This window comes from Dermochelys coriacea, chromosome 16 (genome assembly GCF_009764565.3).
Source record: "Dermochelys coriacea isolate rDerCor1 chromosome 16, rDerCor1.pri.v4, whole genome shotgun sequence".
Taxonomy (NCBI): Eukaryota; Metazoa; Chordata; order Testudines; family Dermochelyidae; genus Dermochelys; species Dermochelys coriacea.
In genome coordinates, this window is record NC_050083.1 from 16,394,185 (window position 1) to 16,407,664 (window position 13,480).

A 13,480-nucleotide genomic window follows, 5' to 3' on the forward strand; every position below is an offset into this window, starting at 1 on the left:
GAACAAGCAAGCAGTTCCATCTAGCACTTTATAGCCATCAGGTGTCTTACTTCCCAGTCTCCTGGTCTATCCATTAGATCATACTCCCTGCCTTCTAAGTGAGAATTGTGTCACTATTATTAAGGGACATGATAAGCATGCTGATTTTACCCAACTAGAGAAATATTAAAATGTTCATTTCCAATTGTGAGGGCAACAATAGTACAATAAACTGAATCATTCCTTGCCATAGAATTGTCACAGATCTTTGACAGTCTCATAACACTACCTCGATGTAAAATTTTGGTTGTTTCTATTGCCCCATTCCGCTCGGTTTCAATTATACCCACAGCTGACAATATTGGTTTCACTTGAGTTCAGCAGTTACTAAACCACATATCACATAATTGTACAAGACTGTGTACTGTATAGTTGTGTTTTTAAACACATTCTACAGTTACACAGAAAGGCTTAATTCCAGAGTGTATTTAGTACATTTATGCAAATACAGTAAATACCACCAGATATTTGGCCTGAAGGGATACACATCTATCACCATTAAAAAAAAAAAAATAAGGCAGATCATCTTAAAAAAAGCTCTAAGAGAAACTAGGCAGACCCAAATAATTCAAGCATAATGATTTGCAATGCGTAAGTTTAATTCTACTTTGCAAATTCAAAATGAACAGATAAATTATGGATTAAGGCATACAGTATTTTGTACAGGAAAACTGACAACCACTTCCCAGATATTTAGGTTTTTTTCCCAATCTCTCTACTAATTTCTTTCTAACAATTCAAAATGATTGTTTCAAATCTCCCAGTGGCTGAGAGATGGAGAGTGTGCCATGACATTCTAAAATGCAAAGAAAGTAGGCCATTTAAAAAAGGAGGGGGAGGGGAAGTCATACATAATGAACTGAAAAGCTATTCCATAGTTTTTTCTGTCCTGGACTCATACCACTGTAGCATGAGGATACAAAGGGGAAACAACAGCTAGATTTAGGGAAGGAGCATCAGCTTGAACTAATAAAGTTGTGCCTTTCATCATAGGTGATGTAATTTAGATATCTGGGGCCTGATTCATCATTATGCTACTCCAGTTTTATGCAACTGTAACCCCATTGATTTCAAGGGAGTTACACTGGCATAAATCTGGATTAATGTAATGGTGAATCAGGTACTTGGTCTATGAATTTCCCTTTGTAAAGTTATGGTATATATTTGTTTAGGGTTTTTGAATACACGGTAACTTGGAAAAAAATCTTATTGAAATGTTACAAAGCATACCCTGATTTTTTGGATGACTCCAGTCTCCTTAGTAAATACATATTTAGCTAAATATATATTAAGGTATTTTAAACCACTTTATTTATAAAATATGTAGCAATAATTTAATAGATTCACAGATTCCAAGGGAAGAAGCAACCGTTTTGATAATCTAGTCTAACCTCATATAACAGGCCATAGAATTTCTCCAAAATAATTCTATTTGAACACCTTTTAGAAAAACATCCGATTTTGATTTAAAAATTGCCAATCATGGAGAATTCACAATGACCCTTGATAAATTGTTCCAGTAGTTAATTACCCTCACTGTTAAAAATGTACGCCTTCTTTCCAGTCTGAACTTGTCTAGCTTCAACTTCCAGTCATTGGACTGTGTTATATCTTTAGCCGCTAGATTGAAAAGCGCTTTATTAAATATTTTTCCCCATATAGGAATTTACAGACTGTGATTTGTTTATTCCTTTGATGCCTTCTCTTTAGATTTGAATGGAATTACTTAAGGAGTAAGATACAACATAATGCAAATAATGATACCACCGTTTGGCCTTTTGTGAACTGCAAATATGTAACCAGAGTGTATTAATGCCGTTTTTTGCATTTGGTTTCCTTTTTGTTTTCTTTTTAAATTTCCACCTTGTCATTTAAATGGTTGTATGTAAACTTTTAAGTTCAGATTTAAGGTGTAATGGGTTGAGCAATGGGACAGCGCACACTTCAGCTATTGCTCGGCTGGAGAGCATTTTCTGCTACTGGACAGTACCACACCACTTATGTGGTCATAGCTATGTACTTGCAACAAAAATAGACAGAAAAGTTAACACCACTTGTGCCACAAAATCTAAGATCTTAAAGCACAAGGTAGTGGCCCAAGTATGTGGTACCCATGGTTTGGTCTCACCTGTGATGATGGGACCATGACATGTTATAATCATATTCTAGTCCTGGATGTTTAAATGTGGTTGGTTTTATAAAATAAACAAGGCCTCTATTTTTCCTCTTAAAACAAAAGCCTAGAATTTGCAGAACATTCCAAAATGCAGTACAAATCATGGAAACACTATGGAATCATGGGCTACATTATATTTTTGACACCTGCAATTATCTCCTGTCCCTGATGTTAAGGTTGTTTTAGGAGAGGATTTTTCAATATTTCAGTAAGACCTTATCTCAACATTAGCTGCTGTCTTTGCTTTATTCAATGAACAAGCCAGGCAGTGATGTCAAAAAGGGACAAGGTTTTATTAAATGGCAAACCTCACAACATCCCTATGATGGCAGGAAGTGCCATCTACAGGTGGGTAAACTAAGGCACAGTTCAGCTGATACACCACAGACTGCGTGAACCTAATGTAGACTGTAGTCTGTACAGTGCTTTTAGAAAAGTGCACCATATACTGCATAGTCTGTGTTATGGCATAATTTAAAAAGAGGCTTTATATCCAACAGACTGTTATGGCTCTAACAGTCTTAATATGGGCTGATTATTGACTCAATAACCATAACAGCTTCTGCAGATCTAAAGGAAATACACAAGAGGGGGTTGGGCTTTCCTTTAGTCCAGATTCAAACCACTCAGTTTGCCCAGTATTAATCTACTTCAGAAGTTCCAGTTTAGGACACTCTATTTACATTTATACAAAGCCCACAAGAAAGAATTTCTTGCACCCATGGGCATATTCGAGCCTATTCATTTGCCCATTTCTGCAACCTAATAATTAACTTATTAATGATTACCGAGAAGAGTATATGTTCAAATACAGCATTTCTTAGCATGGAGGGGGAAAAAAAGATATGATGAGAAACAGAGGAGATTGAAATGAAATGATAAACGTTAGGGCTCTTCCCCCACCTACAAGGGGAGTTAAAACTCTAAACCAATTTATTGATTTTTATGTATTTTCTGTTTATCTGTTTTGTCCACTGTAACTGCCAGTTGCCACAGGCAATCAACAAAGCTATGCTTGTTCAGCCTTTGATCATCTCACTGCTATACGATTAGCATATGCATACTCTCATCCTCCCATTCATCCTGCTAGTAAAGCTCCAAACTCCCTCCACGGATGTTCAAGAAAGCAATCCGCTCCAGAGCCCCTGTTGATTTGCCCCCATTCCCTCCTCTGCTCAGGACTTGGAATGCTAACTACTGTGTGTGAGTCCTGTAAGTGCTTATCCACTGGCCCTCCGAGGAGCAATTCTTACTTGTTTGATGCAGTCCACATTTGACAGACGCTCCTGGATCAGATTGGCCCACAGGGCATTGGGAATTTTCTAAAGAAAGAACAAAACAAAAAATAAAACAAAAAAAGAAAGGCTGAATATTCACAATGGAGTTCAAAAGGAATTTTATCACTCAGGCACTCTGGCTAATGGTGGACTGAAATGCCTTCTTAAAATAAATCAATCAATCAAACTGAGACCCCCAAACCATTAACACAACATATATGTTGAGTTAAAAAGAACACAGAAATTAATTTTAAAAATAAACTAAATGACTTTTTACTTGCTAAGCTCTGAGTTCATGGTTCTGCATTTCACCTACCAGGCTTAAACATGTCATGAACATGTAAACAGCCCCGAGATCCACACTCCTACTATTGTGTTAGGCCATAATCCCGCAACTGAAAAAAAATCTTATGCTCATGAGAAGTCCCACTGACTTCAGTAGAATTCTGGTCTACGTGCTGTTTTACAGGACAAGGTCTGTGGCATTAGTGATGTTATCAGCTGTAACATGGGACATGAAGAACCCTGAACTCAGCACTGGCAATCAGGGAGAAGCTGATTTTCAAATACTGTATTTTATAATCTTATATCTCTGTATTTTTTTACATATATACCCTGCTAATTTCCCGAGTTCTTAAAACAGTCCTTCATGTTTTTTCCCAAAAGCATTTCTCCTTTTAAATTAGGGGAAACAATTTACAAATATATCAGAGGAAAACAAATACAAATACTGTAGGTTCATTAATAAGAAAAGTGGGAGACAGGAAATTCACAATGATTCTAAAAAGTTACTGAACTTTTTTTTAATAACAAGGAAAAAAGATGAAAAGTGTACAGACAGTAAGAAAAAAATGAAGAATGCATTAACAAAAACTATCTATACTAATTCAACGGGTCTGGATGGTCTGCAACATGGGTTACTAAATGAATTATTTGCTAACAAATGTACTGAGCTACTGACATTGTTATGAAGCCAAGGAAAACTGGAGAAACACCTGAATACTGGGGGAGAGGAGGAGAGACACAAATAGGACACTAACTTTTCAAAAAAAGAGGAAAGGACAATCCTGGTAATTACTCACTGAAAAACCAAACTTAAATCACTGTTCAAATAACCAAACAACTCTCCAAGAGGAAAATAATCCGTAAACACCTACAGGATGATGGAACTACAAGCAATAACTAGCATGGGTTTATAAAAATCAAGTCATGCCACACAAACATGGTCGCTTTCTTCAATTAAATGTTAAAACTTAGAGGGAAAACATAATGCAGAATCCCTGACTCAAAGAAATTGGATATAGAAAAAAAAAATCTATTAAGCCACCTAGTGCATCCTCTGGTAAGCAAAGACTGTTCCCAACCAAATTTTGTTTAGATCTTAACTCAGTGTAATTTTTAATATTCTGAGCAATATGGCTTCCACAACTTCTCTTAGGAGAATATTCAACGGTCTTGTAGCTCTTGCTGTCAGGAAAGTTTTCTTGATAAATCAATTTGAATTTCCCTTTCTTTATTTTATCACAATACTCCTAATTAATAACTCTTTGTATCTCCCTAAATAATTTGTGGTGTGTACGCCACATATCGGCAGACAATTATCATGTCTCACCCCACAAAGCTCTAGTTGTTAGTCAAACAAATTAAACATTAACAAAAGCTTTTCATCTTTCTTCATAATTAAACCCCTTCAGCCCCCATTCCTTTCGGTTACTCTTTTCTGTATTCTATCCAACTTGTCAATATCTTTACTTTCTGGCAATATTTCATAAGAAAATATCTTCCATGTCCGATAGCAGAAGAGATTAAATTATTCTAGATGTTTAGTGATTTTTTCCCCTAATATTTGTTCCATTGTTTTACTAGGTTCACTTGGCAGCTATTGTCAGAAACACCCTTCTTTCTTTTTCTGAAGGCTTGTATCCCAGCTGTATTTCTCCATTATTTTAGTACATCCCATTTCTCCATGGCTTTTCAAAATAATGAATAATGGTTTGGTAAATTCATTAGCTAATTATTCTAACACCATAAAGGAGTATCATTCTATCAATGTTAATATAACTATTAATTATTAATTTACTAGGGCAGTTGCTCTTTTTCTTTTTACTTAAAAGTCTTAGCTGACTGAGTATCCTCATAAAGGCAATGTACATTGGATACTTCTTTTTCTTTGGAATTTAACATATTAAGCCTTATTTAGGTCATCCAGACTGGTGGATCTAAAAATCCCTTTCTACCACTTCTTATTCACTACGCCTGATCCTAAAATGATCTTTGCACAGGCGGACCCCCCAAGGGGTAGTACCTTAATTTTGCAGTTTTCCAAAATGTACCTTGCAGAAGTCTAAAACCCTCTACTGCTCAGCAAAACCATTAATTACTCTGCTAAATTGAAGCAGCTCATGGTCCATGGTACCAAGCTCCCCTATTAATTTTCACAATCTCATTGAGTTCCCCATTATTGATAAGATTACTTCTCTAGTTGGATATTCTACTTTCTGACTCAAAGTTATCCTCCACTTAACTCAGGAAACTCTTTGATTATGTGCATTTGACGTTTGTTGTTCCAAATAAACATTTACATCACTTGTGGGTTTCCCCATTCCTTGCTTTCACCACACAATCTGATGGGTGTAAACCTGAAGAAGGTTTCGTTTGGGGGGTTTTTTTGTTTTGTTTTTTGGTCTTCCGGTTTAGGATGACGTAATGGTTATAACTAGATGAAAGTGAACAACAGAAAATTTGGCTGAACATCAGGAAAGATTCCCTAACAATGATTTCTGTTAGACCATGGAAAATTTCCCAAAGGAAATGGTGAAAGCTCCATCATGCAAGTCATTTAAAATTAGATGGACAAAGCATTTAAGAATATACCACAGAGAACAATGCTGCCCCAGCTGGGAATAGCCAAGATGACCCAATTAGGTCTTTGTTATCTCTAATGTCTCCAATTCTCAATCATTTTCCTAATATCAGCCATTCACGAAACAGCATTCAAGCAGGTAGAAGAGAAAAAGTGAAAGAAATTGCTCTGTTTCTTGAAAGTCAGCCAGTCCCATAGGGTGGTGCGTCAAAGCCTCCTGCAGCCTTTCACTGTTGGAGCCTGGGTCTGCGGCTTTGAGTCTGTCACCTTCCAAAGGTGCGTCATGCTGCTATCAGAAACAGCTAGTGTCTTACTGACTTCTTTGATGTGTCACGTCAAGAGAGGCTAGCAACTGCCAGGGGGTCCACTCTGCTGAGCCCTGCCAAATCAATTTAAACCAAAATTATTCTAACTTGTTTCACTGCAGTGGTAATCTTAGTCCTCTCTTTTGACCAGAATTTGCCGGAGAAAAATAATCAAGAGCATATGTATGAGTGCTGCACTTTATCAGCACTCAAGCCAGATCTTTCTGAAGACTATGGCTCAATTCCAGTTTAGTTTCCTGGTCACTGAAGTTTTCACTAAGCAGTAGTCTACAATATCACCACTCTGCTTAATATTTTAATAGGGCATATTCAATCACTTTAGACCAGATCACTACACTAAAAATGGCCGAATCTGATAGACAGCATCTGACAGAACACAGCTTTATAGAGCAATTCCTTGCCCCATTACAGCAAAATTACAGGAGGAGCTAACACACCGGTGTTATTACAAAAAAAGCCCACAAAAGCCTCTGTTATGTTGTTAAACATCCTCCCTCTGATCTGTGATCTTAGACATTAGTGCACATGCGTGGTTGGTAAGTGGGAAACTCTATTCCTACCTGTTAAGGCACTCTGAGCCTGATCCAAAGTCCATTGAAGTCAATGGACAAACTCACTGTTTGGAATGTTAGACTTTCCTAAAACTATGGCATGCATCTGATGAAGTGAGCTGTAGGTCACAAAAGCTTATGCTCAAATAAATTTGTTAGTCTCTACGGTGCCACAAGTTCTCCTTCTCTTTTTGCGGATACAGACTAACACAGCTGCTACTCTGAAATCTAAAACTATGGTGTGGTTTTTGCCTTTAAAGACAAATTATTTTTATGTATACATGGATTTGATCAGTTCTTCTCATGATTCTACCTTATTAATGATACATTGCACTCATTCATGATGAATTTCAAGTGTTATGTGTTAGTCCAATGACATAATAATGCATACTCTGTGCACAGCCTTCCCCCAAAAGCATTTGAGTAAAACCCTTACAAATGCTTTTTGATTATAGTGAGGGGACAGGGATGTTCCCCATATGTTCCAAATGGAATTTTTTCACTTTCTTATTGCAGAAATGTCTGCATCTAGAAACTTCAAACTTGGCTTCTTTTATAGTTCTCCCTGAGGAAAGAAAAGCATTCGAGATTGAAGAAAACTGTTTTAGTATTTTAGAAGTCATAAAAGTTTCAATTCAGCTTGTTCTCTCTCTCACTTACACAGACACATACAGATCTTTTTACATACTGTGATGGGGTGTGCATATCACGCACGGGACAAGAGAGGGTTAATCCCATGCTATAAGCAGCAGGAGTCCCACCACTCAAACCATTCTGGGCATGCTCCAACTGCTGCCTCAATATAAAAGGTAGCAGCCCAGCTCTTTCTAGGATGAATGCCGTGGATGGGAAGGACTTTTGGCAGAAGCCCCAGCTGAAGAGCCGTCACAGCCCTTGCCTGCGGGACCTGGAGATCCTGAGAGTCCAATTGGAGGTCTATGGCCAACAGAGCCTCAGGGAATCGTCCATGCTGAGGAGCCCAGAGAAGCCGACACCCCAGGGACTGCAGCTTCTGGAAGCATGGTAGGAAGTGACCCAGGGAGGGTGCACAAGTGGTATCTCCCACCTGAGTGATTTCAACATGTTTTGATGGGATTCCCTGCTGACCCAGTAGTGGACCACTCCACCACTGTTAGGGCCCTGGCCCAGTGGAGTCGGGTGGGCCAGGGCCCCCCTACCCAGGTACTGGCTGATAGGCCGCGTTGCCCTGAATACAAGGGATGCTGTAATTGACTCTAGCCACTAGGCCGCGCTGTCCTGAACACAAAGGCCGCTGTAATTGATTCTGGCCATTGGGCTGCACTGCCCTGACCCCAAGGGCAGCCATGTTGTCTCTGACCTCTGGGCCATGCTGCTTTCAGCCTAAAGACTGTCAGGTAGACTGTAACCGTGGTGGTATCACAACCCCACCATGCCCCAAAGGAGGATGGGGTGTGCATACCGTGTGACTCATACATACAGACCTCTTCTATTTGTTCTTTTGTAGTGCTTTGTCCTGGAACAGATCTGATCACTGAGCGTGCAAAGATAAGGATGCCTCTGTTTTTCTTTCAGAGTAGCAGCCGTGTTAGTCTGTATTCGCAAAAAGAAAAGGAGTACTTGTGGCACCTTAGAAACTAACAAAGTTATTAGAGCATAAGCTTTCGTGAGCTACAGCTCACTTCATCGGATGCATTTGGTGGAAAAAAAATGCATCCGATGAAGTGAGCTGTAGCTCACGAAAGCTTATGCTCTAATAAATTTGTTAGTCTCTAAGGTGCCACAAGTACTCCTTTTCTTTCTGTTTTTCTTCTCTTCTCTATTTCTCCTTTAAACGCACAGGGAGACTATGCAGGGGCTGACTTACAACAGCAGAGCAGTTTTAAGTAATTACCTAGTATGCAAATATCTGCACTACAATTTGCTACAGTCCAAAGAACAAACTTTCTTCACAAGCCCCCTAACACCAATAGTAGTTTCAATTTCTTGTTTTAGCCAGTTGACAAAAGAAGTAAATCTTTAAATATTTAATCATTAAACTTCACTACAGGAATAACTTGAAGGTGGTTTCTACTGTATTAACATTGCCATAACTAGAGATGAGGAAATAATTTGCAATGATTTATCTAAAAATGGACCCTCTACTTCCATTCATGGAATATTTGTTAGCAGATCACGATTCCCAAATTTATCCAATATTCAAAATATTTGACTTCTTCTTTGAATATTTGTAAATGTGGATTGATGACAGTTGGCTGTCACTATTTGAGCTCATTAGTCAGTGCTAGATCATGGGTTAGTGAATGCTTGCATGGCAAATTTAAAAATTCAGTTTCTGAGAATCATACATTTAAAATCCCCATTCCATAAACTCCTGGGCAAGTAAAACTCAATGCTCAAATTTTCACAGGAAGCAAATGGGGCCAAAGTGAACTAATCAAAAAGTTTGAATAAATGTTTGTGGAAATTGTTTTGCAGTACATGCCCAGCTCAGTAACAATACATAGGATAGAATTGAATGAATGCCTGACTTTTTGGCCTTTGGGTTAATTCAGCCCTGGTTATCTCATACGCACAAAGTAAATGATCTAAATATTAAACTGCAATGGATGATCTCAAGGGGGGCCGACAAAAACATAAGCTCATGTCATTATTAAACTGGCGGGGAGAAGTGGCAGGGCGCCCAGTTGTATATTGCGTCGTATTCGAGTCTCTGCAGCTCACCCTTCCTCTTAGGCTAAGGGTGCAAGTGTGCAAATGGGAGCAAATTCCCACTGGAATTATAGCCACTTATGCCAAAGGTGGGTTTAGACCATGGTCAGAAGGATGAGCAAGGAGGAAAAAAAATCTTTGAGGGGGATATCCTGGGCACAATTAAATCAGTGGCAAAGCTCCCATTGACTTCCATAGAGCCAGAATGTCATCCTTAGTCAAACAGTCATACATGAAAAGTCAAAATCATGCAAGGGAATTGGAAAAATTATTTATGAAAGTCATCCCTCTAGTAGCTAACATCCTACAAACAAAGTTGTAAACAGCACAACACTAAAACACCACCGATTTCAGCTCTCAGATGCTCTTTGCCACCTGATTAGCCCTGATATCTTTGGCTTTAATCTTCCACACCATCAGTGTTTTAAATCAAGTAAGCCCAAAAACCCTTGAAAGTGCTTCTCCTCAGTCTGAGATGTTAATAATTAGAGTAATTAAACCAAAGGGAATTTTTGTTTTAAAATTTCCCCCTCTCTGAATTGAGTTTCATGAATCTAGTAAAATACTTAAAAAAAACCCCTTCACTCAAATTATTAAAAAGAAAAGGAGTACTTGTGGCACCTTAGAGACTAACAAATTTATTAGAGCATAAGCTTTCGTGAGCTACAGCTCACTTCATCGGTGCATTTGGTGGAAAAAACAGAGGAGAGATTTTTATACACACACACAGAACATGAAACAATGGGTTTATCATACACACTGTAAGGAGAGTGATCACTTAAGATAAGCCATCACCAGCAGCGGGGGGGGGGGGGGGGAACGGGGAGGAGGAAAACCTTTCATGGTGACAAGCAAGGTAGGCTAATTCCAGCAGTTAACAAGAATATCAGAGGAACAGTGGGGGGTGGGGTGGGAGGGAGAAATACCATGGGGAAATAGTTTTACTTTGTGTAATGACTCATCCATTCCCAGTCTCTATTCAAGCCTAAGTTAATTGTATCCAGTTTGCAAATTAATTCCAATTCAGCAGTCTCTCGTTGGAGTCTGTTTTTGAAGCTTTTTTGTTGAAGGATAGCCACTCTTAGGTCTGTGATCGAGTGACCAGAGAGATTGAAGTGTTCTCCAACTGGTTTTTGAATGTTATAATTCTTGACGTCTGATTTGTGTCCATTCATTCTTTTACGTAGAGACTGTCCAGTTTGGCCAATGTACATGGCAGAGGGGCATTGCTGGCACATGATGGCATATTTCACATTGGTAGATGCGCAGGTGAACGAGCCTCTGATAGTGTGGCTGATGTGATTAGGCCCTATGATGGTATCCCCTGAATAGATATGTGGACAGAGTTGGCAACGGGCTTTGTTGCAAGGATAGGTTCCTGGGTTATGGTCTGTTGTGTGGTTGCTGGTGAGTATTTGCTTCAGATTGGGGGGCTGTCTGTAAGCAAGGAGTGGTCTGTCTCCCAAGATCTGTGAGAGTGATGGGTCGTCCTTCAGGATAGGTTGTAGATCCTTGATGATGCGTTGGAGAGGTTTTAGTTGGGGGCTGAAGGTGATGGCTAGTGGCGTTCTGTTGTTTTCTTTGTTGGGCCTGTCCTGTAGTAGGTGACTTCTGGGTACTCTTCTGGCTCTGTCAATCTGTTTCTTCACCACCAGGAAGATCACCAATGGACTGTAGTTTCCTCAGGAAGTCAGTGGTGTCTCGAAGATAGCTGGGAGTGCTGGTAACGAAGGGCCTGAGGATGTCTACATAGCCAGACAATCCTGCTGTCAGGGTGCCAATGCCTGAGATGATGGGGCATCCAGGATTTCCAGGTTTATGGATCTTGGGTAGCAGATAGAATACCCCAGGTCGGGGCTCTAGGGGTGTGTCTGTGAGGATTTGTTCTTGTGCTTTTTCAGGGAGTCTCTTGAGCAAATGCTGTAGTTTCTTTTGGTAACTCTCAGTGGGATCAGAGGGTAATGGCTTGTAGAAAGTGGTGTTGGAGAGCTGCCTAGTAGCCTCTTGTTCATACTCCGACCTATTCATGATGACGACAGCACCTCCTTTGTCAGCCTTTTGAAGTCCATTGGTGATCTTCCTAAAAACACCATCCTAGCCACTATGGATGTAGAAGCCCTCTACACCAACATTCCACACAAAGATGGACTACAAGCCGTCAGGAACAGTATCCCCGATACTGTCACGACTAACCTGGTGGCTGAACTTTGTGACTTTGTCCTGACCCATAACTATTTCACATTTGGTGACAATGTATACCTTCAAATCAGCGGCACTGCGATGGGTACCCACATGGCCCCACAGTATGCCAACATTTTTATGGCTGACTTAGAACAACGCTTCCTCAGCTCTCATCCCCTAATGCCCCTACTCTACTTGCGCTACATTGATGACATCTTCATCATCTGGACCCATGGAAAAGAAGCTCTTGAGGAATTCCACCATGATTTCAACAATTTCCATCCCACCATCAACCTCAGCCTGGACCAGTCCACACAAGAGATCCACTTCCTGGACACTACGGTGCTAATAAGCGATGGTCACATAAACACCACCCTATATCGGAAACCTACTGACCGCTATTCCTACCTACATGCCTCTAGCTTTCATCCAGATCATACCACTCGATCCATTGTCTACAGCCAAGCGCTACAATATAACCGCATTTGCTCCAACCCCTCAGACAGAGACAAACACCTACAAGATCTCTATCATGCATTCCTACAACTACAATACCCCCTGCTGAAGTGAAGAAACAGATTGACAGAGCCAGAAGAGTACCCAGAAGTCACCTACTACAGGACAGGCCCAACAAAGAAAACGACAGAACGCCACTAGCCATCACCTTCAGCCCCCAACTAAAACCTCTCCAACGCATCATCAAGGATCTACAACCTATCCTGAAGGACGACCCATCACTCTCACAGATCTTTGGGAGACAGACCAGTCCTTGCTTACCGACAGCCCCCCAATCTGAAGCAAATACTCACCAGCAACCACACAACAGAACCACTAACCCAGGAACCTATCCTTGCAACAAAGCCCGTTGCCAACTCTGTCCACATATCTATTCAGGGGATACCATCATAGGGCCTAATCACATCAGCCACACTATCAGAGACTCGTTCACCTGTGCATCTACCAATGTGATATATGCCATCATGTGCCAGCAATGCCCCTCTGCCATGTACATTGGCCAAACTGGACAGTCTCTACGTAAAAGAATGAATGGACACAATCAGACGTCAAGAATTATAACATTCAAAAACCAGTTGGAGAACACTTCAATCTCTCTGGTCACTCGATCACAGACCTAAGAGTGGCTATCCTTCAACAAAAAAGCTTCAAAAACAGACTCCAACGAGAGACTGCTGAATTGGAATTAATTTGCAAACTGGATACAATTAATTTAGGCTTGAATAGAGACTGGGAATGGATGGGTCATTACACAAAGTAAAACTATTTCCCCATGGTATTTCTCCCTCCCACCCCACCCCCCACTGTTCCTCTGATATTCTTGTTAACTGCTGGAATTAGCCTACCTTGCTTATCACCAT

General features: G+C 40.1%; 1 protein-coding gene across 6 annotated transcripts in view; it reads right to left on the reverse strand.

Moving 5' to 3' along the window:
- AK8 (adenylate kinase 8) overlaps positions 1-13,480 on the reverse strand; it is a 115,683-nt gene that overhangs the window by 82,410 nt on the left and 19,793 nt on the right. For all 6 annotated transcript variants that reach the window (XR_005289220.2, XM_043498806.1, XM_038374971.2 and 3 more), the window contains exon 5: positions 3,469-3,537. Coding sequence is in view for 5 of the 6 variants with exons in the window: in XM_043498806.1 (XP_043354741.1) it covers positions 3,469-3,537 (69 nt within the window). In the remaining variant the exon portion in view is untranslated. The remainder of the gene's footprint in view (positions 1-3,468; positions 3,538-13,480) is intronic.